Consider the following 24,842-nt stretch of genomic DNA (forward strand, 5'->3'; position numbering starts at 1 on the left):
GGAGGGGTTAAGTTAGGAGGATTGGTTGAAAGCCCTGTTTACATGCCTTCAGAACCCCAGCTTTCTTTCTCCATCTTGGCAAAAGGCTGGAAGTTTTCCTCTCTGGAGAGTGTAAAACAGGACCACACAAAAGTGTAGGAGGTCCAATATCCAAGGAAATCATCAACAGAATAATTCAAGATGCTTTCCCTGAACCGAAGCATGTGTTTTCAAATCAAAAACGGTCAGCACAATGGATGAAAGCAGACTCATGACAGAGCACATTAATGTGAAATTCAGTTTTTCTATTTTTTAAAAAATATTTTCTTTCTTCTTTATATTTATTTTATTTACGGCTGCATCGGGTCTTATTTGCGGCATGTGGGATCTTTTTGTTGTGGCGCATGGGCTTTCTAGTTGAGGTGCGTGGGCTTAGTTGCCTGCTTTGGAAGGCGGATTCTGGACCTCCGGGAAAGTCCCAACCTGAAATTTTTTTTTTTTTTTTTTCCCAACCTGAAATTTTAAAACCTTGGATACAAAAAGATCTTAGAAATTTCCAGGGGGAAAAATCAGATCTCAGACAAAGGATCGAGAATCAGAATGGCATGAAGGTTCCCAACAATACTGAATGCTAGAACTCAGTGGAGAAAAGTCTTCAGTATTCTGAAGGAAAATTTCAATCTAGCATTCTGTATTCAGGCAAACTTCAGGTAGGAGGTCAGAACATTTTCAAACCTGCAAGGACTTCACAAGTTGGAGTGTGTGGTTCACCCAGACACACAAAAAGAGTACATTCTCAGGGTGATAAACCGCATCCCAGCTGTAGCGATCACAGACCAGATCAGGACAGCTCAGAAAACTGGGAGAGACCTCTTCTGGAAGGTGGAATTTGGTCAGACTGCATGATCTGCGTCAATGTATTGAGATTTAGACACGGGGGAAACTGTGGGATTGAATGGTTAATTAGAACAGATAAAACAAGGCAGACTGAGAGTGTAGAGAATGAAGGACTCATTATTCAACTCCAGGGTTAATTTTAAAAAGCTGTGCAGGAGAGCAAACGTGGTTCATTAAACGGAAGTTGAATGCCAGTTGCGTGTAATGTAAACACGGAATTACTGAACTAACGTATATTAGGAAACGTGAGGAATTATTACCGAAATAATCAGTCAGAGTTGGTGAAAGAGATTGTGTTTGTGTGTGAGGGCATGGGACTGGTTTTTAGAGCAAACCTCCCAGAACTTTTTGACTCTTTAATTATATGCATGAATGACTATAGGAGCAAAAGACAGTAAACAGATCCTTTATGTAGAAGATGGAGTTTTGCACATGATTTTATTCATTGCTGATAGAATTGTGGCAAAGGTTTAACTATAAGAGGAACTCAGCATTATTTTACTTCTCTATGCACCCTTAAGTCTTACTCTTTTAATAAGGCCTTTCTGTCAAATACCCTCAAAAGAAAAAGAGGGCAGGAGTTGATCACTTGGGTCTTATTATGCCCTGCTCTACTGCTCATATCCATGACCTGCCTGCTTTGTAGCCTGTAGAACAGAGGTCCCCACCCTCTGGTGTCTAATGCCTGATGGTCTGAGGTGGAGCTGATGTTATAACAATAGAAATAAAGTGCACAGTAAGTGTAATGTGCGCAAATCATCCCCAAACCATTCCCCCCGCTCCCCAGTCCATGGAAAAATTGTCTTCCACAAAACCAGTCTCGGGTGCCAGAAACGTTGGGGAACACCGCTGTGGAATATTGTTCAGGAGCAGATTTTCAGGAGTATTGGCAAACCGCCCCTTTTCCAGGTCTTACGCTGTGTCTCTGTGCAAGGGAGGCAGTTGTAACATGGATGGCGGTTGATAGCCAAGGACTGCTCGCGTCAGTTTCTACACTTGCTGGTTTCAGGTTTAGTTTCAGAAATGCAGGTGCTGCGGCTCTTGACTCCAGTCTGAGCAGTGGCTTCCCCTCTGGGAGTCGATTTCTTCATCACCTGAAAAGTGGGGAATACGATGCCTGTTTGGAAGGCCTGCTGGTTAGTAGTAGCTGATTTTGTGCTCGGGGTGAGAGTAATGCTCTACATGCACTCTCTCATTTATTCCCCATAACAGTCATGAGGTAGGTGCTGTTTTCTACATTGAATCGATGCGGAACCTGAAGATCAAGCAGATGACATAATTTGACTGAGTTTCCACAGCCGGTAGGAGGCTGAACTGGGATTCAGTTTCTTAAATGTTTTACCCTTTAGCCAACTGTGCTTATGACTTGTCAGGATATTCCTCGTTACAGGAGGCTTATAAGAAATAATATAAAGGGGACATACCGGGCACATAGTCGGCCCTCCCTAAATTTTCCTTAGTTCGGAAAGGATGTTTTTTCTGTCTTTTTAAAAAAATACTTCCTTACTTATTTGGCTGAGCTGAGTCTTGGTTGGGCATGCAAATGCTTAGTTGTGGCATTTGGGCTCTAGTTCCCTGACCAGGGATCGAACCCAGGGCCCCTGCATTGGGAGCGTGGAGTCTTAGCCACAGGACCACGAGGGAAGTCCCAGAAAGGATGTTTTCTATCTTGAGGTTTTTGCCTTAAGCCTTGCCTCTTTTTGTCCAAAGTTTAACTGAGTGGCTGACCGGTTGGGTTAAAAGCAGTACATCTCAGCTGGGGGTGATTTTGTCCCCCAGGAGGGGCCTGACAATGTCTGGAAGCAGTTGGGGTTGCCTCAGCTGTGGTGGGAGGGTGGTATGCTGCTACCGGTGTCCAGTGGGTAGAGGCCAGGAGCACTGCCCAAGATCCTGCCGGGTGTAAAGGCAGCCCCCACAGTCAAGAATGATCAGGAGTGGAAGTTGGTCCCCAAAGTGGAGACTGAGAAGACCTGGGTTGGAGGGAGCCTCTCTGAGCCCTGCACGACCCTCCCCCAGCACGCCCTCCCTCTCCCTCCCCGCTGACGTTTTGTAGTCTGACTGGTGGCATTTTCTCCGTGGGCTTGGTCTTTGCAGGTTTCTGAGACACTAAAGCGTTTTGCAGGGAAGGTGACGACAGCCAGTGTGAAGGAACGGAGAGAAATCCTCAGTGAGCTGGGGAAATGTGTTGCCGGAAAAGGTATTTATTTTCACATCACTGATTTCATTTCAGACTAAATTGGGCTCTCTGTTTAGAACCATGGCCTTCTTTTCCTCGCTTCCAGCAACTTCTGTCTTCACTGTCTATATTTGCTTGTTATAAATGTGCACTGAAACAGTTGGGTTGGTGGAAAGTTTATCCTTCTAGGTGCCAAAGCTTTTAACAGTTTTAACCATTTTGACTGGAAATAGTTGTAATGGATGCCAATAGTTTTTCTTAAGTAATTTATTAGATGCAAAAACTTTTTTTTTTTTTTTTTTATTTTACAAAAACTTTTTTTGTTTAATGACTGGAGGCACTGTTTTTGCCAGCGTTTCATGAAAGTCAGCAAGATCGTAACTAGTGATTGGGTAGTGAAGGATTCCAAGATCATCTAAGTTTGGGAGATGTCACCTTTTAATCCAGTGTTTCCTTGAACCTCTTTTTTGCTGAAAACCTATTCAGTCTGGGCAGCACATTTTGGGAAATGCTGAGCACATGTAGTTATTCTGATTCTGTACCATAACTGAGGGCTCTTACGGCAAACTATGGGGGTGTGTATAAGACTAGTTTGCCTTCAACCAATAAATCTTCATTAGTTGGTTTTTTATCTTTTAATTTTGTATTGGGGTATAGCTCATTAACAATGCTGTGATAGTTTTAGGTGAGGATTAAAGGGACTCAGCCATCCATATATACGTGTCCATTCTCCCCAGAACTCCCCTCCGATTCAAGCCGCCACATAAAATTGAGCAGCATTCCCTGTGCTATAAAATCCTCGTTAGTTTTTGAGTTTCCTTTTGGTGTGTTTTTCCTATGCAGTGTTGGTTCTCAAAATGTGGTCCCCAGACCAGCAATATCAGCATCGCCTAAGAACTTGTTTGAGATACAGAATCTCAGCTCCACCCCCAGAGACGCAGATTCATGAACACTCTGGGGATAGAGCCCAGCACCTGTGTTTTAACAAGCTCCCCAGCTGATTCCCATGTTTGCTGCAGTTTGAGAACTGTGGTGGCATAGAGTTGGGTCTCCGATTCTGTCAGCTTTCACTTCTTGTTAGGAAAGAGCCTTCTTCCACTGTCTGACCCACACTCTGATTTGCTGCTGTGATCTGTTGTCGCCTGGTTACATACCCAAGCTTGTTAAAGTTGTGTGTAAGTAAATTGCTGTTCGTGAACTTCTGAGAGATTCTGCTGTGTATCAGAGCTTTGGTGCATGAGTTTATGGCACCTTCAGAAGTCCTTCTGGTCATTTCTCAGCAGGGTTCTAGTTAAAGAAGGCTGCCACATGACAGATGCTGGCTGTCCACCCTAACCCTAGTGGCTGACTCCGTGCTAAGTAACTGCCGAGTGCCACCCTTTCCCCCCAGTTTGTGGAGTAAGGAGTTCGACAAGTGTGAGTGAAGTTTATGAACTACTCAGGCCTTCCAGGGTGATTTTACTCCCCAGTCACCCTGAAATTCTACAGTTCAGGGCGAATCATATTTGTAAAATGTTTGCTTGCCTTTGATGTGCAGGTCGTTTGGGGGAAGCGAACTCCTCACATGAAATAGTTCTCAATTTCCTCATTTTCGGAGTCTGTGGAGCCATTGTGTAGTGATAGTTATTGTGGCCTCTCCTTGTGTTAGGGTCCCAGGTCCCCAGGTGGGTTCATCCAAGGCGGGGCAGGGAGCTGGAAGGCCTCTTTAGAGGCCGTCAAACCCTGAAGGCGGGTGCCCAGCCTGGCTCAGCCCGAGCCTGGCCTCACAGCCTCTGGTGCTCTGCTCAGTCCTGCCTCGCTGAACCTGGAGCCTGAGGCTAGCGAGGCAGGTTTGCTGGGCCTGGCCTTGCCAGTCACAGGCCCTCAGCTCAGTCGGAGGTGATGGGCTCTGTGTTCTGGCCATGGCTCTGCTGCCTCCAGACTGTGGGACCCGCCCGGTCCAGGTTCCTTCAGCTGTGAGCCTGCCTCCTTGCATTGAGTGTGGAGATAGTAAGGCCGTGCTTCCCTCACAGGGTGAGAGTATGGAGGGAATGCGAACATGTAGGGATAGTGCCTGGCTCTTAACAGCCCTGGTATCTGTTAGCAGTTACTAACTGCTTTTCTCCTCTGCTGTGCTTAGTCGCTCGGTCATGTCTGACTCTTTGCGACCCATTGGACTGTCACCCCCCCAGGCTCCTCTGTCCATGGGATTTTTCTGGGAAGAATACTGGAGTGAGTTGCCATTTCCTTCTCCAGGGGATCTTCCCAACCCAGAGATCAAACCCGCTTCTCCTGTGTCTTCTGCATTGCAGGCAGATTTTTTATCTGCTGAACCGTTGGGGAAGCTCTTAGCCACAACCTGTTCCTGGCCCCAGTCACTCTTTTCCTCAGTTACAGAGACATTCTCAAATCAGGTGGGCCAGTGCCAGGCTTAGGGCTCTGGGGAGCTGGGTCCATGCTCCTCCTCCTCCATCGGCCCCCATCCCTCAGGGGCCCGGGCGAGCCCTTCGTGAGCCTCCTGCCCGCTGGTCTGTCTGACACTCAGCTTCCCTTTCCCCCATCAGACCCTACTCCCTTCATCCTTGGGCTTCAGCCCGGTCTGCAGAGCCATCACAGGTTGGCTCTCCGTTACTGACCACTGTTGTTCCACCAGCTTCTCTTTCTCTCAACTGGCCTGCTTAGTTTTCCGTGCCTTGGTTTTTTCTTCTTAAAAACTGGCTCAGTCGCAGTACCCACCTTACGAGAACTGAGTTAGTGTCTCAAGCGCTTAGAGCAGGGCCTGTGCCTCGTGAGCTCCGATTCAGTGTTGGGTGTTGTTATTTCTGGGCCAATGCCCAGGAAGTGTCGATAGTGCTTATTGACTAACCTCTGTGAATCTCTGGTTTTAGATCTGCCGGAGGGAGCTGTGAAAGGCCTCTGCAAACTCTTCTGCTTGACCCTGCATCGATACAGGCGAGTCCCAGCTAAAAGCCTGGTGTCCAGACCACTTTGTGCAGAGAGGTAGTAGAGGGCAGTGGTTAGAGCCCAGGCTTTGGAGCCAGACTGCCTGTGTCCTGAGCAAGTTACGGAAGCTCTGTGTGCCCCAGTTTCCTCCTCTGTGGACTAGGGATCGTGCCTCCGTGGTGGTTCGTGTGAAGTTCTCGCTCGCTCTGTGCGCTCTCACTGGTGCGTGTAAAGGCACCAGGGCTCATCTGAGCCCTGTAGTAAGTGTTCTATAAATGTAGGTGGTGCCCGTACAGCCTTAAGGCTCCTTGCCCTTTGTTAGGTGCTTCTAGAACTCTGGGATGAGGTAGATTTATCCAGTTACTTCCAAATTGCCTCATCTGTGATGCGCTGAAATACAGTGCAATGTTGTTTTCCTGGAAAGACGGGGCTTGGCCGAAGCCCCCCGCCCACCCCCTGCCCTGGGTCCACGTGTTCACCTTGGCCTTTGCCCCTCCCCCAGGGATGCAGCCTCACGCCGGGCCCTGCAGGCAGCCATCCAGCAGCTGGCTGAGGCCCAGCCTGAAGCCACTGCCAAGAACCTTCTGCACTCTCTGCAGTCCTCGGGCATCGGCTCCAAAGCGGGTGTCCCCAGGTAAGAGGGGAAGCTGGTGGCGCCTGAGGCTCCGGAGTCCTCGGGGGGAGCCCATGCAGACCAGCCGGGGTGGCCACGCCCGCCCCTTTGCCCTGTGCAGCCCTGGGGGGCGCTGGTGGTCTGCCTTCTGGATGGAGAGAGATGGAGAGAGAAGCCAGGATGTCAGGCCCAGCAGAGAGACTGCTTTCCTGGGGAACAGGGTTGGGAAACTAGGGGCAGCAAGGCCATTTTAAGGAGAAACCAAATGCTTCCCCTCCCAACCCGTCCTCCCTGCCCTAAAGGTGGGAAACCATCCTTCAGATGTTATAGTTGTGAGTGCTGAGAGGCAGGGGCTCGGCACTCCTTGTCCTGAGTTGTCACAGGTGGTTTGTGGAGAACCAGTGTGTGGTTCCGTCCAGTCGCATGTAGGTCAGCAGAGAGTCCTATGTGCCAGGCAGGGCCCTGCGGGAAGCCCTTGTCATCAGGTGGAGGCCGCTGCTCTGACCTCTCCCCTCCGCTCCCCTCCCTTCCCAGTAAGAGCAGCGGCTCGGCTGCCTTGCTGGCCCTGTCCTGGACTGGCCTACTGGTGCGCATCGTCTTTCCCTCGAGAGCCAAGCGGCAAGGAGACATCTGGAACAAACTGGTAGGTCCCCGTGTCTTTGGAGTCGGCTCCCTGCACAGAGTTGGGGTGTGTTTAAGCACCTTCTCTGGTCGGTGTTCTCCTCAGGGCCGGGTGACCGGCGCTTTGAGTTACCCTGAGGTGTGTGACTTTGGTGGATGGGCATGAGGGCAGCATAACGTTCATCTACTCAACAGATATCTGTGAGCTTTCCTGGATCGGGTGTGGGCTAGACCCTGGGACCTGAAACACAGGGATGAGCAAGAGAGACGCGGTCCCTGCCTTCATGACAGGCCAGAGTAGGGAAGACAGCCGCAAAACTAGGAAACCAGAGAACAGTGTAAATCATTCCGTTTTTTCTGACTAAGCATTCCTTTCCTTGTGTTTGGATTTCAGTGCTGAACTGGCTAATGGAGTGGGATTCTTGCCATGTGCTTTGATCCTTGAATCCTTTCCTCCCTGGTCTATGCCTGCTCCTTCCATTTTCCCTTCCTCGCCTTCCAGCATGTCTGCTAACCAGAGATGGCCCCACAGGCCACATTGGGAGGTTCTCTTGAATGTCTTGATATGCTTAGTGGAGGACAAGAGGAAAGGTATCACAGTTTTAACAAAAAGGAGTCTGAGGATCTTGGTGTGGATTTGATTCTTGGCCTTGAGATTTGGCCAAGTACTTCATTTAGTTTCTGAGTCCATTTCCCATTACTGCGAAAATGGGAACAAGTACCACCCACCCATCCACATCAAAGAGTTGTCATGAAGATGGGCCCAGAAGAGGTGAAAGGGCTGTGGAAACTTAGGGAGGGCTGTGCAGGTGGACACGTGGCGTTAGCAGACCTTCAGCGCTGCTGCCGGACACAGCCAGCTTGTAAGATGCATTGAGGCCTCAGCCCGGGAGCTTGTGCAGCACACTCCTGGGGATGACCGTAGATTGGCCATCAGCAGTTGACAGGAGGATAAGAACACCGAGACTTCACAAGTAGTGGATACACTCCAAACCCTCCTTCGGAGTGTAGGTTCCATTGTTACCAAAAGGTCTTCTTATAAGATGGTTATCTCACAGGCCCCTCATTGGTGCGTCTCCAATGACTTCTCATAACCATTACCCGAGGTAAGTCAGTGTGCTTGTGGGTTAGTGAGCTGGAGGGGTCGACCCTGTCATGTTGTATTTATGGGACAGGATGCATCGAGAGCTTTTCCTTTGCTCGTTGCTGATGTTGACTCTACACACGGGTGGCAGTTCATTCAGTTGCTGAGGTATTTGTTGAGGGCCCCCGTGTGCTGGGGTGCGAAGCTGAGGCTGAAGCAGCGGACAAGGAAGAGGACCTTGCTTTCTCATAGCTTTCAGTCCTGGGGAGAGGCTGGACGCAAATAGGTCCACACCTGGGTGATAAGGTTTAGAGCCGCATAGCAGAAAAGCAGGCAGGAGGATAGAGAGAGGGCCGACGCTGGTGGTGGGAGGGAGGCCTCCGGAGGAGGTGCCGTTTGAGCAGAGACCTGAAGGGTGTGAAAGAAGAAGCCATGCCCAGATGAAGGGTTAGAGCATTCAGGAAGAAGGAACAGCAGTACGGTTCTTAATGAGATGTCAGCAAGCTTAAAAAGCTATTTTAATAAATTTTTTTTTAAAGTTCAATATTCAGCAAGTGTCGAATGTATACCAGTTTCCTTCCCACCCCTTCTCTAGGCATCTTGGTCCCCCGCCAGAACTAGTTCCTTGTGTAGGTAAAGACATTCCTTGTGTATATAATTAAGTCGATTTTTTTACGCAAATGATAGCATGCTGCTGCTGCTGCTGCTAAGTCGCCTCAGTTGTGTCCGACTCTGTGCGACCCCAGAGACGGCAGCCCACCAGGCTCCCCCGTCCCTGGGATTCTCCAGGCAAGAACACTGGCGTGGGTTGCCATTTCCTTCTCCAGTGCATGAAAGTGAAAAGTGAAAGTGAAGTCGCTCAGTTGTGCCCGACTCTTAGCAACCCCATGGACTGCAGCCTGCCAGGCTCCTCTGTCCATGGCATAGATATAAACTTTTTGTCTCATCTTGTGTTTTTTTCTTTAACCGGATGTAGAATTTGTTCTGGAGTATTGTATAAAGAGCTTCTCATTCTCTACGCTTGTTACTAATCCTTTGAGTGGATGTACCACAGTATGTAACCAGTCCCCTGTTGATGGCCGTGTACAGTGTTTATAGCCTCTCATGATAAAAGCGTTGCCGTGAGTAACCTTGGGCATCTCCCACCTTGTACACATGCAGATGGGACTCGGCTGACTTACGCTTGCCCTCGTTCTCAGGGTGGCAGTCCACACCAGTGACCTCAGGTGCTTGTGGCCCGTACGGTCTCTGTGAGGCTTGTTAACCGAGCACCTGTTTGTGCTCCACTCTGGATTGGACAGTGAGCTCCCGCAGGCAGGATCAGCCTGTTGGTCTTGACTTCTCGAGCCACAGTGCCTAGCCTAATGCCTGCCGTTTCATCAGCGCTCACTGCCTGGGAATTAATGGGGAAATAGTCAAGGCAGATGAAGAAGTACCTGCAACAGAATGCTTACCCTTTTTCCACATGGCGCTTCCCTTGCTGTAATTATGTATTCATTTGTGTGTTTATTTGTTTAGTATCTCTTTCTCCCTCTGGAGTGTGAGGTACATGAAAGCAAGGACCATATCTGTCTTATTCTCCTGGTGTTTTCATTGTCTGACTCATAGTTGGTGTTCAGCAGATACTTAAGAAGTGCTTGAGTGAACAGATGTAATTCTGGGACAGGGGCTGAGTTGGGGGTCTGGGGGGTGGAGGGAAGAGGGGCTGGCTGGAGTCGGGTGGGAGAGGCCTGGCAGAGATGGCCTCAGGTTCCGGCTGGCGGGCCTGGCGGAGGCCTTGGGCAGGCCGTGAGGGCCACGGGTCCCCTGCTCCCGTTTCCGTCCGGACCCGAGCACCCTGTCCCCGCAGGTGGAGGTGCAGTGCCTGCTCCTGCTGGAGGTGCTGGGTGGCTCCCACAAGCACGCCGTGGACAGTGCCGTGAAGAAGCTCACCAAGCTGTGGAGAGAGGTGACCGGAGGCTGCGGTGGGCGGCAGGCACTGCTTCCTCCACACACTCCCCCTGCCATCTGATACCCCTGCCCTCCCCGTTCCTCCTCAGAACCCCGGGCTGGTGGAGCAGTACTTGTCAGCCATTCTCAGCCTGGAGCCCAACCAGAGCTACGCGGGCATGCTGGGGCTGCTGGTGCAGTTCTGCACGAGCCACAAGGAGATGGACGTGGCCAACCAGCACAAGGCAAGCGGGCGCTGGGCGGGGAGTGCGTTTTCCCCCAGTGGCCCCAGCCACTGGCCCCATCTGAAGTTGGCTGGTTTTCTCTCCCGAGACCCCGGCCTTTCGCAGTGATGTGTGAGGAGCGGGAACGTTTCCTCTCTGGTTCTCACTGGGGGTGGGCCCTGCCGCAGTTACTGGGATGCTGATTTGCCTGTTCTTGCTGTCACTGAGTCACTCACCCCTGAGCAGCTGCCTTATGCCAACCTCTGTGCCAGGTGTTGGGGGTGCAGCAGTGAGCGAGGGAGCCGTGATCCCTGCCCGGGCGGGGCTGAGTCTGAGGAGCCCACTGTTAGGCAGAGCGGCATCTTGTCATCTCTGTGAAACACGCTACAAAAGGGACCACACGAGAGGCTGTGATACTCTGTGGCAGGGACCTGTCTCAGGCTGTGGGTCAGGCAACACATCTCTAAGGAAGGAACTTAAAGGGTGAAGAGATGTTAACAAGGCCAAGAGGCAAGGAAGGGCATCTGGGGCAGAGAGAGCAGTGTGTGGGCTGGGACGTGGGCGGTACGTGGCTGCCCGGGTGAGAGAGGAGCCGGCAGGCCTGTGAGCCACGCCAGGGGCCTGGACTTGATCCCAGGAGCCATGGAAAGCTGTGGAGGGCTTTTCATTGGGCAGTGGCATGGACACTGGCATTTCCATGCTTGACTCCATGTCATTTGGGGCCCTGATTGGTACTGTTCACAAGTGCTCGCACAAGAGGGACCTCAGAGCACCAGGGTCCGACAGGTCTCTCTTCCCCAGAGTGCCCTGCTGGACTTTTACGTGAAGAACATCCTGATGAGCAAAGTGAAGCCTCAGAAGTATCTGTTGGTGAGTGAGCGGTGGCCCTTCCTCGTCCGTCCAGCTGAATGCCCTTTTAAATTCTGTGATTCGGAGCCATGCTTTATTCTTAGTCTGTTCCCACAAGGGCAGGGTGCCTGACCCCTTTCTCTTGGCAGGATAACTGTGCCCCTTTGCTCCGGTACGTGTCCCACTCGGAGTTTAAGGATCTGGTCCTGCCCACCATACAGAAGTCCTTACTGAGGAGTCCAGAGAATGTCATTGAAAGTAGGTTGCTGCCAGCCAGGACAGTGGGAGGGAGATGACATCACCCAGTGAGCCAGATCGCAGCTGCTTGGCAACAGGCAGTGTTTATGGGGGGTGTGGGGGGAGGCTGTATTCACTGTGTACCTCGTTGGGCCCCTCGAGAGGGAGACTTAGGGACCCTTTCGAGAGTATGTTGAAAGTAATGGGCCCTCTTGTTGAAAGAGTGTGCAAAGTGTATCCGTTGAAAATGCTGCATACATACATTTTTAGAGGTCTGAGAACCTTCTGGAAACCAGGTTAAGAACCTCTGCTCTAGACAGGTTGACCTTGGTGCCGGTGGTATTTGAAACCCTAGGATGTGAGAGTTGAGTCTCTGTCCCTTTTTATCTTGGTAAGAGGTATAGGTGGAGTGTTGGGGGCACAGATTTTGCTGTAGGGATGGGGCAGTGTACAGCTTTACAGCAGAGCAGAGGGATAAAGGTGTGACCATACAGAGGTAAAAAGTGGTCGTGTTCCATGTGGCTAGATAGCGGGCCTGAGCATTGGCTGGGGAGCCTGGCAGAAACGGGCAACTTCCCTCCGAGGTCAGCATGGTGTGTGCTTTCTGTCCCCCTCAGCTATCTCCAGTCTGCTGGCATCCGTGACTCTGGATCTCAGCCAGTATGCCCTGGACATTGGGAAAGGACTGGCTGGTGAGTGTCCCGACCCCTCTCCCACCCCTAGAATGACACCTTGGGTTTTTGGTTGCATTTGTCCCAGTTGTAGAAGAAGGGGCACGAGACAGCCCCGTTTAGAAATAAACTACAGGCGCGGAGTTTCTTTTCTGAGATCCTTGATCATGAGAACGCAGAGCCAGGATGGATGAGTTGGGAGCCAGGAAGACAGACGAGAGCCTGGCTACTCAGCTCTGAGCAGCGGCTCTCTGTGTCCAGGTCAGCTGAAGTCCAACAGCCCTCGCTTGATGGATGAAGCCGTGCTGGCGCTGCGGAACCTGGCCCGCCAGTGCAGTGACTCCTCGGCGATGGAAGCCCTGGCCAGGCACCTGTTCGCTATCCTCGGAGGTGGGCTCGCCTTTCCGGGCATGGGGATGGCTGAGGTGTGGGCTCTGGCACTCCCTGGGCGCTGGGGCCTGCTGGGAGCTCAGTGCTCTGAGTCTTCTTGTGTCAGGAATGTGAGTAGAAGCACAGGCAGAGTGGTGTGGATGGGGGTGAGCTCAGATTTAAGTATAGATGTTTTTGTGCACATAGGTTATAAAAAATAGAGAAAAATACACCAAAATATAAGTAATATTCTTAGATGGGTGGTTTTTAGATTTAAAAAAAAATTTTTTCTGTTCGTCACATTTTCTGCAAGAACATATTTACTTCTTTGCTGCTGCTGCTGCTGCTAAGTCGCTTCAGTTGTGTCCAACTGTGCGACCCAATAGACAGCAGCCCACCAGGCTTCCCCGTCCCTGGGATTCTCCAGGCAAGAACACTGAAGTGGGTTGCCATTTCCTTCTCCAATGCATGAAAGTGAAAAGTGAAAGTGAAGTCGCTCATTCTTGCCCGACTCTTAGTGACCCCATGGACCGCAGCCTACCAGGCTCCTCTGTCCATGGGATTTTCTAGGCAAGAGTACTAGAGTGGGTTGCCATTGCCTTCTCCATTTACTTCTTTAGTCAGAAAAAAGAAAAACCCAATTAGTGTGGTTTTAAACCCAACTTCATGATAAAGAGGCTCTACTTTTAGAATCAGAAACTATCTTTCTTTCTCTCTTTTTTCCTTTTTTGGCTGCACCACTTGGCCTGTGGGATCTAGTTCCCCACCCAGGGATGGAAGTCAGGCCCTCGGCACTGGGAGCATGGCGTCTTAACCACTGGACCACCAGTGAAGTCCCCCAGTGTGTCTTGATGTCACACACATGACTACTTTGTTCACCCCCTTGGGAAAGGTGGCAGATGGGAATTCTGAATCTTTGCTCTCTCTCCTCTTAGGCTCGGAGGGGAAGCTAACTATTGTAGCCCAGAAGATGAGCGTTCTCTCAGGTATAGAATTTCTCTTCGGGTGTCAGGAAGTGTGGTTGTAGATGAGGGTCACCCCGACCATCAGGTGTGGCGAATCTGTTGGATCCTGACAGTCTTGGACGTCCCAGCCTGGCTTCTGTAAAAGGCAGGACGTCTGATGGGAGATTGAGGGAGGGTCAGTGATGGCCAGAGGAGAGGCGTGGCCGCTCGGGAGGGGGCAGCAACAGGAAGATGGTGCGTTGGCAATTCTGTGCTGACCAGGGGCTGAGCAGGGAACCCCCGTCTTCCAGGGATCGGGAGTGTCAGTCATCACGTGGTGTCGGGGCCTTCTAGTCAAGTCCTGAGCGGGACCGTGGCTGAGCTCTTCATCCCGTTCCTCCAGCAAGAAGGTAATTCTGGGCAGCACGGTGAGGCTGCAGCTGGGCGCCGTGTTTGAGCCCGGTTTTCGCGGTTGGAGCCTGTGGTGACCCCTTCTGAAGGCCCTGCTTCCCCTCCCCGAAGCCTCACTGCTTCCTCTCCCTTTACCTGGCTTGCTTTTGCATGTGGCTCGCGGTGATGTGACGTGGGTGTAAGATGTCTGGCTGACCGGCTCCAACTTCTCCCCCTAGTTCATGAAGGCACCTTGGTGCACGCTGTCTCTGTCTTGGCTCTCTGGTGTCACCGCTTCACCACGGAAGTACCCAAGAAGCTCACCGAATGGTTCAAGAAAGCCTTCAGCCTTAAAACCTCCACCTCTGCCGTGAGGCACGCCTACCTGCAGTGCATGTTGGTCTGCTTTCGAGGTGAGAGGTTCCCCGCAGAGGAGACACAGTCTTCAGGGCGTCGACATGGCTCTGGGCCTGCCCTCTCGGTCCAGCCTTTTTTATATTGTTTCCTCCTGAGTCCATGGGAGCATCCAGCTTAGTCATCCACAAAGCCTAGAATCAGAGCCCCGTTTGATTTTGACTTCTCCCCCTTATCAGACCTTCAGAGTACAAAGTTTATTCAGAGAGGACCCATAGCTAGAACCTGTCACTCTGTTTTCTGAAATCATGAAGATATGATTCTGATAGACTGATGTATGAGGTGTAAATGTATAATGTGCACCCTGGACCTGTGAGAAACTAGCCCTGCCGTTGCGCCAGGGCTGACAAGCGTGTCATCTGGGCACTTGCCTCCTTTCCACGTGCAGTGAGGGGACACAGCAAACCTGGGTAGGAGCTTGATCCCCAAGGAGAAAATCTCCAGCGCTGATTTCCACCTCTCAGATGGGCTTGTGTTTCACTCATGGTTTAAATGGATGACGATTTTGTCTAAAGAAATGTCTGGGAGATTCCAAAGTGCCCTCTAAAAAGGTGACCCCCTTCTGTTCTGTGTCCGAGCTTTGCAGACAAAGTCTGTATCACTTTGCAGTTTTGCTGCACTGATCAAAGTTGACTTTATTTATTTATTTTTTCAATTAGCAATAATCGCGCCTTGGATAAACCTCGTTGGCTACGATACTGCCACTGTGCAAAGCTCAAAGTTGACTTTAGATTGAGTTCTAAGTAGCCAAGTCTTGGTTTAACCTCATCTCTAGCTGGAGCTAGTTCTAGTTCTGCTCCAGACTTTAAAAGCAAACATAAAATAAACCTTTAAAATATACATTTCTTGGATTCAAAAGCATGGCATTGTCCAAATGAAATGCTTTCTTTGTGTGAAATATTCTGATATACCACTTTGGTAATTTATGAGTTTAGTTACAGGTTTTAGTAGGTTTTTACCTTTTTTTGAAAAAACAGACTTTAGTTCATAGGTCAGGAGATTGGTTCTGGTTGGGGGGTTTGGGTCTGGAGGTTGTCTGGTATGGGGGAAGTGCCCCAGAAAGAAATTGGTGGACCTGAGGTTTTGCCCTGGTTCTCTTCGCCCAACCAGCTGTGTGGCCATGGGCAACTCACTTCACCCCTCTGTTTCTTTATTCATCAAATGAATAGCCAGACTCTTGGGTTAGTAAGGACCCTTCTAGCTCTATCTGTAAGGTTGTAGAGTTTGATTTAAGCCCTAGATTCTATTCCACTCCTTCGAGGTATTTGAAAGGTAATCATTAGCCGGTTCAGACAGGGGTGAATGTCCTTTCCCGGGTAATCTTGCCGCTCCCCACCCCACCCCGCCCCTGCCCCCGAGTGATGGACAGGCGCCGGTCCTGTCTCCACAGGCGACACACTGCTGCAGGCCCTGGACTTGCTGCCCTTGCTCATCCAGACAGTGGAGAAGGCGGCCTCCCAAGGCACTCAGGTTCCCGTTGTCACCGAAGGGGTCGCCGCTGCCTTGCTGCTCACGAAGCTCTCAATGGCCGACTCGCAGGCTGGTAAGAGTCCAGCGGTGTCCAGGAGGCTGCAGACAAGGGCCTCTTCCAGAGTCCCTGGGAGGAGGGCCAAATGTTCAGGATTTGGCTGCATCAGCTTGGCCACTTACCCCCTGGGCAGCCACGGGGCCACTTGGCACCTGCCGGGATGGATTTTATCTGCAAGCTCCCGTCCCTGAGCACTGGGGCGACAGAGCAGAGGAGGACGGTGACAGCGCCCCCTGCTGCCCTCCCACTGCTCAGTGCGACCCTGAGGCTCATCCCTGCAGGTGCTCAGTGGGACTTTGTTTTTGATTGGTTATACAGTTTTAAGGTGTAACATGAACAGTGTCCCCTGAGTTTAGCCAGCCTGCCTTCCAGCCACTCAGTTTCTGTCCTTGGAGGACAGTACCAGTTTCGTGTCCAGAGATGGCTAATGTGAAATTGCCCAAACACGCTGGGTAACGTACTATACACGGGCTTCACTGGTGGCTCAGTGGTAAAGAGTCCGCCTGCCAATGCAGGAACCTCGGGTTTGATCTCTGGGTTGGGAAGATCCTCCAGGGTAGGAAATGGCAACCCACTCCAGTATTCCTGCCTGGGAAATCCCATGGGCAGAGGAGCCTGGTAGGATACAGTCCCTGGAGTTGCAAAAGAGTTGGACACGACTTATCAACTAAACAACAACAGTGTGGCATTTTATATACTGAACACATCTGGGAAAAGGTTCCATATCAGTGCAACAAAAAGAGCGTTCCTGTTTTTGGGGCTACAGGGTATTCCATGCTTGTTTAGTCTAACTCCTGCTCTGTGCGGACGTAGCTGGACGTACTCCTGTGGTTAGAAACAAGATTCAGCTCTTCACATGTTATTGCTTGACACCTGAGTATATGCCAAGGCACTCAGCTACTTCTCCGTGGGGGGAGGCAGAAATGAACATGACCCTGCTTCAGCAAATTTTAAGCTGCCTTTACTGTAATGGGAGAAGGGATATGCAAACATTATCGGCTGTTAAAGGCAAAACATAGCATAAGAGCAGGTTTGAAGGATGGGTTGCTTTTAGTTTTGGGGTTGGGGGCCAGGAAAGGCTTCCTGAAGGATGGAGCGTTTGAACTAGTGCCCTGAGGACTAGAAGAAGTTTCACTGACTGGAAGGGAACGGCCCAGTGTGAGTTCAGACCAGGGAAGGACAAGGGAAGGTGCCATGTGAGGACTTTAAGGAGCTCAGCCTGGCACCTGGAGCAGGTGGGAATCCGAGGGGGGAGGCAAGTCGTCTGGGCTGCTGCAGGAAGTGGAGAAGCACCAGAGGTTTCCATAAGGGGTGATGCTACCAGAAGAACTAGTTAGTTCTTGGCGTGGGAGGACGGTGAGCCTGGGAGTGACCCCTTCCTGCCGAGCGAGGACCCTGGCCTGCTGCACTGAGGCGGGTCTTCCAGAGGACCCAGCCCTGGCAGCTGCAGCGTGGCGGGGCTAGCCCTGGGGGAGGCGGTGGGCTGTGTGGTGGAGTGACCTTTTGTCTCTTGCAGAGGCCAAACTGAGTGGTTTCTGGCAGCTCATTTTGGATGAGAAGAAGCAGGTTTTCACTTCCGAGAAATTCCTCCTCATGGCTTCAGAGGATGGTGAGTCACTACCTGCCTACTCGAAGTTGAACTTAGGGCCGAGTCTCTCTGGTGGGTCTTCACAGAGGACCCTTCCCGGACTGCCTGTTGTTTTGACCAGTCAGCTCGGCAAAGACCTGGAGCAGAGCGATCTGACTAACAGCTCAGCTTTCCTGAGAATGAATTTATTCCTGTGGGGCCTGGAAGGCTGGGGAGGTGGGAGTGAAGTGGGAGATTTGTGGAGACAGAGCACTAATAGCTGTAGAGCTGTGATATTAGGTATAATTACAGCTGATTGGGTAATTGGTGCTGTCTCAGAGGTTTTCGTATGTTCAGAGACAGCTGAGAAGCTCTAGTGAAGTGTGGCTGGCTCGACTCCCCCACTGGGAGATAGAAAAACTACTGGTTTCTATCTTGGCAGAAAAGGAACTGTGGATCTTTAAGTGTATGTTTAAAATTCTAGGTTGCCTTAGAAGTATCTGTGGCTAATTGGTGACTTGAAAAGTCTTTTGACTCGCACATCACAACATTCTGTTCATGAGCTACAACTGTTAGTCACTTTCTGATGTTTAAAACACATTTAGCTAGTCTTTGAACAGGAAATGTATTCACATAATACAAAAATAAAAGCCCCAAGAGGGGCTACACTGAAAGTTACACTTTTGCTTTGATATCTGCCCAGTATCCCTAGCCATGGAGAGCCAGTTTTATCCCCTTGCTGTGTATTGTTGATATTTTATTTTTATACCAATAAATATCCTTATGTGTTAGTTCTCTTCCTTTTTATATAAAAGGTAATATGCATGCTATATGCATTGTGCTCTCTAGATTTGGAAATCATTTCACATCAGTAAGTGCTCTTATTCTTTAGAACTGCATACAAATTAAATTATGGGAGTATAGTTGAATATACTTACAGTGAATTAATACACTCGTGTGTTAATTTTTACTGTACAGCAGAATGATTCAGCTATATATATATATACACGTTCCTTTTCATAGTCTTTTCCACTATAGTTTATCACAGGGTATTGAATATAGTTCCGTGTGCTATACCATAGGATCTCACTGTTTTAATTAAAAGAAAGTGTATACTTTTGCTTGTTCCAAGATACACGTGTGTATATGCTAAAAGCATAACTTGCTTTTAGCAGAAAAGCAAATTCAGTAGATAACACATATACGTATAACTGAGTCACTTGGCTGTACATCTGAAATTAACACAGCATTGTTAATCAACTATACTTCAATATAAAGTAAAAAATTTAAAAAAAAGAAAATTCAAGTGAAACTGTGATTTTACGCTTACATTTTGATTTCCAACTTTTCCAGTTCTTTCTGGATATTTTCTCTATTAATTTCTTTGTGTATTTGGCTGCTCTGGGCCTTAGTTGCGGCATGTGGGATCTAGTTCCCTGACCAGGGATGGAACCTGGGCCCCCTGTATTGGGAACGCGGAGTCTCAGCCTCTGGACCACCAGGGAAGTCCCCGTTTCCTCTGTTGTAGACGAGATCGGGCCCGTTCAGGGCAGTTCAGCCGCAGATGTATTCTCTATTTTAAAAACACTTGCACTGTTTCTCTCCCCTCGCCAGCCCTGTGTACCGTGCTGCACCTGACAGAGAGACTGTTTCTTGACCATCCGCACCGACTCACAGGCAACAAAGTTCAGTACGTGGGGCTCGTTCACCCTCCCCCTCGGGCCAGATGACCCCGTTCCCTGGCAGGAGCCCGAGCCTCAGCTGTGTGTGAGGGGCGGGAGGCTGGCTGCAGAGAGCCGCGCCCGGCCATCCCCAGCGCGCCCTGTCCCTCTGCTGCAGGCAGTACCACCGGGCCCTGGCGGCCGTGCTCCTGAGCCGCCCCTGGCACGTGCGCAGGCAGGCCCAGCAGACGGCCCGGAAGCTGCTGTCCTCTCTCGGGGGCTTCAAGCTGGCTTACGGACTGCTGGAGGAGCTGAAGACCGTCCTCAGTTCTCACAAGGTCAGGGCCTCTTCCGGGCCCCAGAACTGGGGCTCACAGACCCCCGAGCTGCCCCTGCCTGCGCTGTGGGATCTCACCTGGGGTGCTCCCTGGCTGTCCTCACTCACGTGGGCTCCGTGTGATGCCAAGGTCTCCTGCCCTGCCCCACAGCTCAGGGACCACCTTGTTTCACACCATTCCTTTGCAGATGCCTTTCTTTCTTCCCGTGTCTTATGACACATAAGTCAACCTTTTTATTCCTGAGTAATGGAAAAACACTTCATTTTTAAAGCACTTTATAATTTTTAAAACATTTTTCTACCCTTCTCTCTGTCCGTTTTTCATAATGCCTTTAAAAGGCTGACAGGCTTACTATGCTTGTTTTATGGGAGTTGTTCATGGTTCTGGCAGCTGACATGACTTGCTCAGCGTCTCCCTTCAGCGGGTGGCGGCAGGACGGGGACCTGGCTCCTGATTTCAGTGCTCTCTGTGTCCCGTTCACTGCTTCCCTCCCTCCCTGAGCCGGCTTAAGGGATGTGGGCTGGTGACAGACTTGCAGTCTCAGGTTCATTCCCCCTGGATCGGATTCTGTTGCCTTTTTACCCACTCTGGGCTCTTTGAGGCTCAGGACCCTAGGTGTTTCCTTCCAGGCCTATCTCACAGCCTGTGGATCCCAGCGCAGGGCTCCGGGCCTTGGTCTCCACGCCAGCAGGGGGCCCAGAGAATCTACTGAATGACAGACAGCTACGTTCCTGGCGTCTTCATCTCCCGAGGGCTAGGCCGGCACGGGACTCTGATCATTGGGGCTCATTCGTTGTCTCCCCACAGGTGCTGCCCTTCGAGGCTCTGGTGACCGACACTGGGGAGGTGACTGAGGCGGGCAAGGCCTACGTGCCCCCGCGGGTCCTGCAGGAGGCTCTCTGTGTCATCTCCGGGGTGCCAGGGCTGGAGGGTGGCATCACCGGCATGGAACAGCTGGCACAGGAGATGCTGATCATCTCTCACCACCCATCCTTAGGTCTGTGGCCTGGGTGGGCGGGTAGGGCAGGGACTCTTGTCGGAAGAGCAGGCGGGCAGTAGGCCTCAAAGAGCTCCCCTTCCCTTCAGTGGCTGTGCAGTCTGGCCTCTGGCCAGCACTTCTCGCCAGGATGAAGATCGATCCGGAAGCCTTCATTAGTAGGCACTTGGACCAGATCATCCCCAGGATCACCACCCAGAACCCCTTGAACCAGGTAGTTGGGCCTGTGAGCTGGCTCTGGCATCAGGTCAGCAGGCAGACCAGGAAGATTCAGAGAAACAGAAGACGGGGTGATGAGAAGTGGGTTGGACTGTTGGGTTGCAAGTGACAGAAAGCGCAGACTAGTTTGAGCTTAGCAGGGAGCTTGCTGGTTGCCACGTCTAACTGGTAAGCCCCTGGATGTGACGGGACAGGGACTGAGATGTCCTCAAGACCTCGTAAGTGGTATGTTTCTTGCTCTCTGTCCGTCTCCCTTCCTCCTCTGTCTGTGCCTCACTGCTGCTTTCTGCAGCATGGGCTCTGTTACCAGTCTCTGCTTTTTGGTAGCAGGATAGTTGTTCGAGGCTTATGTCTCATCCCCTGTTAGCTCCAGTGGGAAAAGCTGGCGTTTTCCAACCATTCCAGCTGGCAGAGGGCCTTACCGCCTGGGTTGACCTGACTCAGGTCTTATGCTCATCCCAGGGCCCATCCTTCCAGTCTGGGTCACGTGTCCATCTCTAGCGAGGGTGGGGGAAGCTCTGCCTGAACCACAGAGATCAAGAGTGGGAGAGAAATGTCCCCCATGTCGGGGTGCAGCATGCCGAGAAGGCAGGCACACCCTGTAGCCGTCCACTCCAGCAGCAGGGCTCAGAAAGAACAGGCAGCGGCAAGAAGGGGAGCCTGCCGCCCGGGGCGTGAGACATGGCAGGCCCTCTCTCCTGTGCCAGCCGCGGCAGGCACTGACCGTGTCTGTGTTTGTCTGGCAGTCTTCCATGAACGCCATGGGCTCCCTCTCGATCCTGTCCCCAGACCGGGTCCTCCCGCAGCTCATCAGCACCATCACCACCTCCGTGCAGAACCCAGCACTGTGCCAGGTGACGCGGGAGGAGTTTGCTATCATGCAGACCCCTGCAGGGGAGTTGTACGACAAGTCCATCATTCAGAGGTGAGCCGCCTGCTTGAGGGCTCAGTAAGTGATACAGTCTGTCTGTTCGTTGGGGGAGTGCTGGCTGTGGTCCACACACAGTCTTCGGTCCCGGATACGAGAGCGTGTGGAGGACCCAGCACTTGCCTGGTGCCCATGACTTAAGAGGTAGCAGGGATCTCGTGGCTGGTGGGAGGCTAAAGGGCCTCGTGGCTGGATGGAACCTGGCTGATCACCCACTCTGGTGTTTCAGTGCCCAGCAGGACAGCATAAAAAAGGCCAACATGAAGCGAGAGAACAAAGCTTACTCCTTCAAGGAGCAGATCATCGAGTTGGAGCTGAAGGAGGTGGGTGTGCGGAGGCCTCAGGCCGGTCCATTGGGTCACCCTGACCCGTGGCATGCTCCTCTGACCTCCCTGCTCTGCCCGGCTCCTCCTGTCACCTTCTTGATCTGCTGTCTCTCAGTAGCTTTCTCCACCCGCAACTCCAGGAAAAGAGATTTTTCTTCCTGCTGTCAGTAGTTCATGTATTTCCTGTGCTAAATGGTGTAGCTTGACTCTATGCCCGTCCCCACGCCCTGCTCCTGGATGGCCGGGACCCGTCTGTCCTCCTGACTGGGCGCGGGCCCTGGCACAGTGTGGCCTCTGGGGCATCGGGGTTCATGGCTGTGTTCAGTGGTGATGGGGCTGGTTCTGGCGGAAGCACAGCACACAGGGCTCTTTCTCTTGTCTCAGCCTGTGCACCTCTCTCAGTCTTTTTTATTTTCTTCTTCAATCTTTATAGGCTGAGTTCTTCTTGTCTTCTATATCTCTGCCCACATGTCCCTTCTGCAGAGAGGTGACCCCTCTGCCCACCCTACCCAGAGCCGAGCCGCCCCTTCTCATTTGTTACGCATATTTATTCCTTTCATGACACCTGTCATGATCTGAAGCCACCTTGCTTATGTATCTGTTCCCTGTTCGTTGTATAGCCACCCCCACTAAGATGGTGAGCTCTGTAAGGGCAGAGACTTGGTCTTGTTCCCACAGTCTCCCCAGCATCTGGCACCTCCTAGGTGCTCAGTGAATATCAGATGAATGAATGCTCTCAGCCTCTGCCAGGCTTTAGCTTACACTAGAGGAGAGTGTAGGGCAGGCTGGTCAGAGGTAGGAGAGCCTTAGGCTAGAATTCTGAAGCTATGTGGCTCCCAGAATACCCTCTTCAACACTTGGAGGAACTTTCCATTTCTCTTAACATGTAAAGACTCTTTTTGTGTTTTCCTTATAGAGAATCTGGCAAGAAATGGCCGCTCTACTGCTCTCTGTTCTGTAGAAACCAGGCGGCCTTGGGCTTGTGGGAGTGGGGCAGGCCAGTCGGCAGGTTTGGGGCCCAGATCACAGACTCAGAGCTGGCCTGGGACCGACGGTGGCGCCAAGCTCACCTTGCCTGGTGGTGGGAGGGAGGCAGGTCTGGGCCCTGGAGACGGAATTGCTGTGCTTGTTCCTTCAGGAGATAAAGAAAAAGAAAGGCATAAAAGAGGAGGTGCAGCTGACCAGCAAACAGAAGGAGATGCTGCAGGCCCAGCTGGACAAGGAGGCGCAGATCCGGAGGCGGCTGCAGGAGGTGAGCGGCTGCCCCAGCGACCCCGCCTCACTTGCTGTTAGGGCAGGCCCTGCTGACCAGCCCTCTGGGCTGACTCTGCTTACAGCTGGACAGTGAGCTGGAGGCGGCTCTGGGGCTGCTGGACACCATCCTGGCCAAGAACCCGTCCGGCCTGACCCAGTACATCCCGGTCCTGGTCGACTCTTTCCTGCCCTTGCTGAAGTCTCCCCTGGCTGCTCCCAGGATCAAGACCCCTTTCCTGTCCTTGGCTGCCTGTGTCATGCCCCCGAGGCTCAAGGCTTTGGGTTAGTTCTCATTGGCTGGCTGTGGGCATGACCCCGGGTCAGGAGGGGGGCGGACAGGCGTGCCCTGAGTGCTTGGGGGAGGCATGCAGTGATCTCAGCTACTGACCTGTGTTCCCATGGGTGCAGCCTCAGGCGGCCCAAGCTACACATCCCGGGGAGCACGTGATGCCATCTCCTCTCCTTTTTTATGTCTACTGTGGCTTCACTCTGAGGACCAAGTTTTAGATGCTAGTCAGTGATTGTGTGTGTGTGTGTGTGTGTGTGTGTGTGTGTGTGTATGTGTGTATGTGTATGTGTATGTGCTGAGTCGCTCAGTCATATCCAGTTCTTTGCTACCCCATGGACTGTAGCCTTCCAGGCTCCTCTGTCCATGGGGTGTCCCAGGAAAGAATACTGGAGTGGGTTGCCATTTCCTACTTCAGCGGATCTTCCTGACCCAGGAATTGAACCCTCATCTCTCATGTCTCTTGCATTGGCAGGCAGGTTCTTTACCACTGGGCCACATGGGAAGCCCTTGATCTTTCGGTAGCAGCTTTAAATTCAGTGGCAGTGGGATAGTTGGTGCCACGTGGCCTATCCATGGAGCCCAGAGCTCCTGAGCAGCCAGGTGTGGGTGACCAGAGGGCTCTGTGGCCTTGAGAAGCTTTCTCTTTAGCCACAAAGAACCTTGTGAGGTAGCTGGGAATTGTGGTAACCTCGCTCTGTGGATTGTATGACACCTTTGAGCCTTAAGGATACGTTCCCATGGGTGAGGCTGGAGTCAGGCTGTGCACACAGAACCTATCGGAAGTGTTACCCAGCCGGCTGGGCTGCTGCATGGAAGGTGGGAGCACCCTGTGGCTAGAGCTTCACTCCCAGCTGAGTAACCTTGTGTGGCTCATGCCTCCTTGCTGCATACTTCCGATTCCTTACTGTCAGGAGGATAGCCCCTTGCCAGCTTGTCCATGCTTTTGGAGTGTCACGGAGATGAAACGAGAAACTAGGTTGAGGAGATGGGCAGGGCAGAGCAGAGCTTGATTAGTGTTAACTCAGGGGGATGTGGGTCCCTGGTTCACACCCGAGCCAGATTGTGTGTCTTTGCGTGGGTCATCCCTGTGGGTCCCTTCTCTTGGACACAGGCACTTTGGTGAGCCATGTGACTCTGCGCCTGCTGAAGCCGGAATGTGCCCTGGACGAGTCATGGTGCCAGGAAGAGCTGTCGGTGGCCGTGAAGAGAGCAGTGACCCTGCTGCACAGTCACACCATCACCAGCAGGGCAGGCAAGGGCGAGCCAGGTGAGGGACCGGATAGGGTGGACAGAGGGCGCAAGGCGGGTGAACCGTGCGGGGGCTTGACTTCCATCCTCCGGGCTTCCCGAGGCCGCAGCTTCCGCTGGTCTCTCCCCTTGCTGGTGTTGATTTCCTCACCTCACCCCTTGAACCAG

The 24,842-nt window shown here is 51.9% G+C and overlaps 1 protein-coding gene and 1 pseudogene across 2 annotated transcripts in view; one reads left to right on the forward strand and one right to left on the reverse strand.

The window, feature by feature from the left end:
- The window catches only part of GCN1 (GCN1, eIF2 alpha kinase activator homolog), a 55,073-nt gene that overhangs the window by 1,974 nt on the left and 28,257 nt on the right, over window positions 1-24,842 (forward strand). For both annotated transcript variants that reach the window (XR_003515193.1, XM_027566590.1), the window contains exons 2-25: window positions 2,971-3,073; window positions 5,920-5,983; window positions 6,477-6,608; window positions 7,122-7,230; window positions 10,142-10,240; window positions 10,332-10,466; window positions 11,247-11,315; window positions 11,444-11,552; window positions 12,149-12,223; window positions 12,464-12,592; window positions 13,507-13,557; window positions 13,827-13,925; window positions 14,145-14,318; window positions 15,710-15,862; window positions 17,364-17,456; window positions 19,029-19,104; window positions 19,254-19,413; window positions 20,221-20,410; window positions 20,500-20,624; window positions 21,376-21,554; window positions 21,787-21,880; window positions 23,022-23,135; window positions 23,221-23,419; window positions 24,538-24,693. Coding sequence is in view for 1 of the 2 variants with exons in the window: in XM_027566590.1 (XP_027422391.1) it covers window positions 2,971-3,073; window positions 5,920-5,983; window positions 6,477-6,608; window positions 7,122-7,230; window positions 10,142-10,240; window positions 10,332-10,466; window positions 11,247-11,315; window positions 11,444-11,552; window positions 12,149-12,223; window positions 12,464-12,592; window positions 13,507-13,557; window positions 13,827-13,925; window positions 14,145-14,318; window positions 15,710-15,862; window positions 17,364-17,456; window positions 19,029-19,104; window positions 19,254-19,413; window positions 20,221-20,410; window positions 20,500-20,624; window positions 21,376-21,554; window positions 21,787-21,880; window positions 23,022-23,135; window positions 23,221-23,419; window positions 24,538-24,693 (2,887 nt within the window). In the remaining variant the exon portion in view is untranslated. The remainder of the gene's footprint in view (window positions 1-2,970; window positions 3,074-5,919; window positions 5,984-6,476; window positions 6,609-7,121; window positions 7,231-10,141; window positions 10,241-10,331; window positions 10,467-11,246; window positions 11,316-11,443; window positions 11,553-12,148; window positions 12,224-12,463; window positions 12,593-13,506; window positions 13,558-13,826; window positions 13,926-14,144; window positions 14,319-15,709; window positions 15,863-17,363; window positions 17,457-19,028; window positions 19,105-19,253; window positions 19,414-20,220; window positions 20,411-20,499; window positions 20,625-21,375; window positions 21,555-21,786; window positions 21,881-23,021; window positions 23,136-23,220; window positions 23,420-24,537; window positions 24,694-24,842) is intronic.
- Window positions 14,904-15,035, reverse strand: LOC113875183 (annotated as a pseudogene).

This window comes from Bos indicus x Bos taurus, chromosome 17 (assembly GCF_003369695.1).
Source record: "Bos indicus x Bos taurus breed Angus x Brahman F1 hybrid chromosome 17, Bos_hybrid_MaternalHap_v2.0, whole genome shotgun sequence".
In the NCBI taxonomy this organism is placed as follows: Eukaryota; Metazoa; Chordata; class Mammalia; order Artiodactyla; family Bovidae; genus Bos; species Bos indicus x Bos taurus.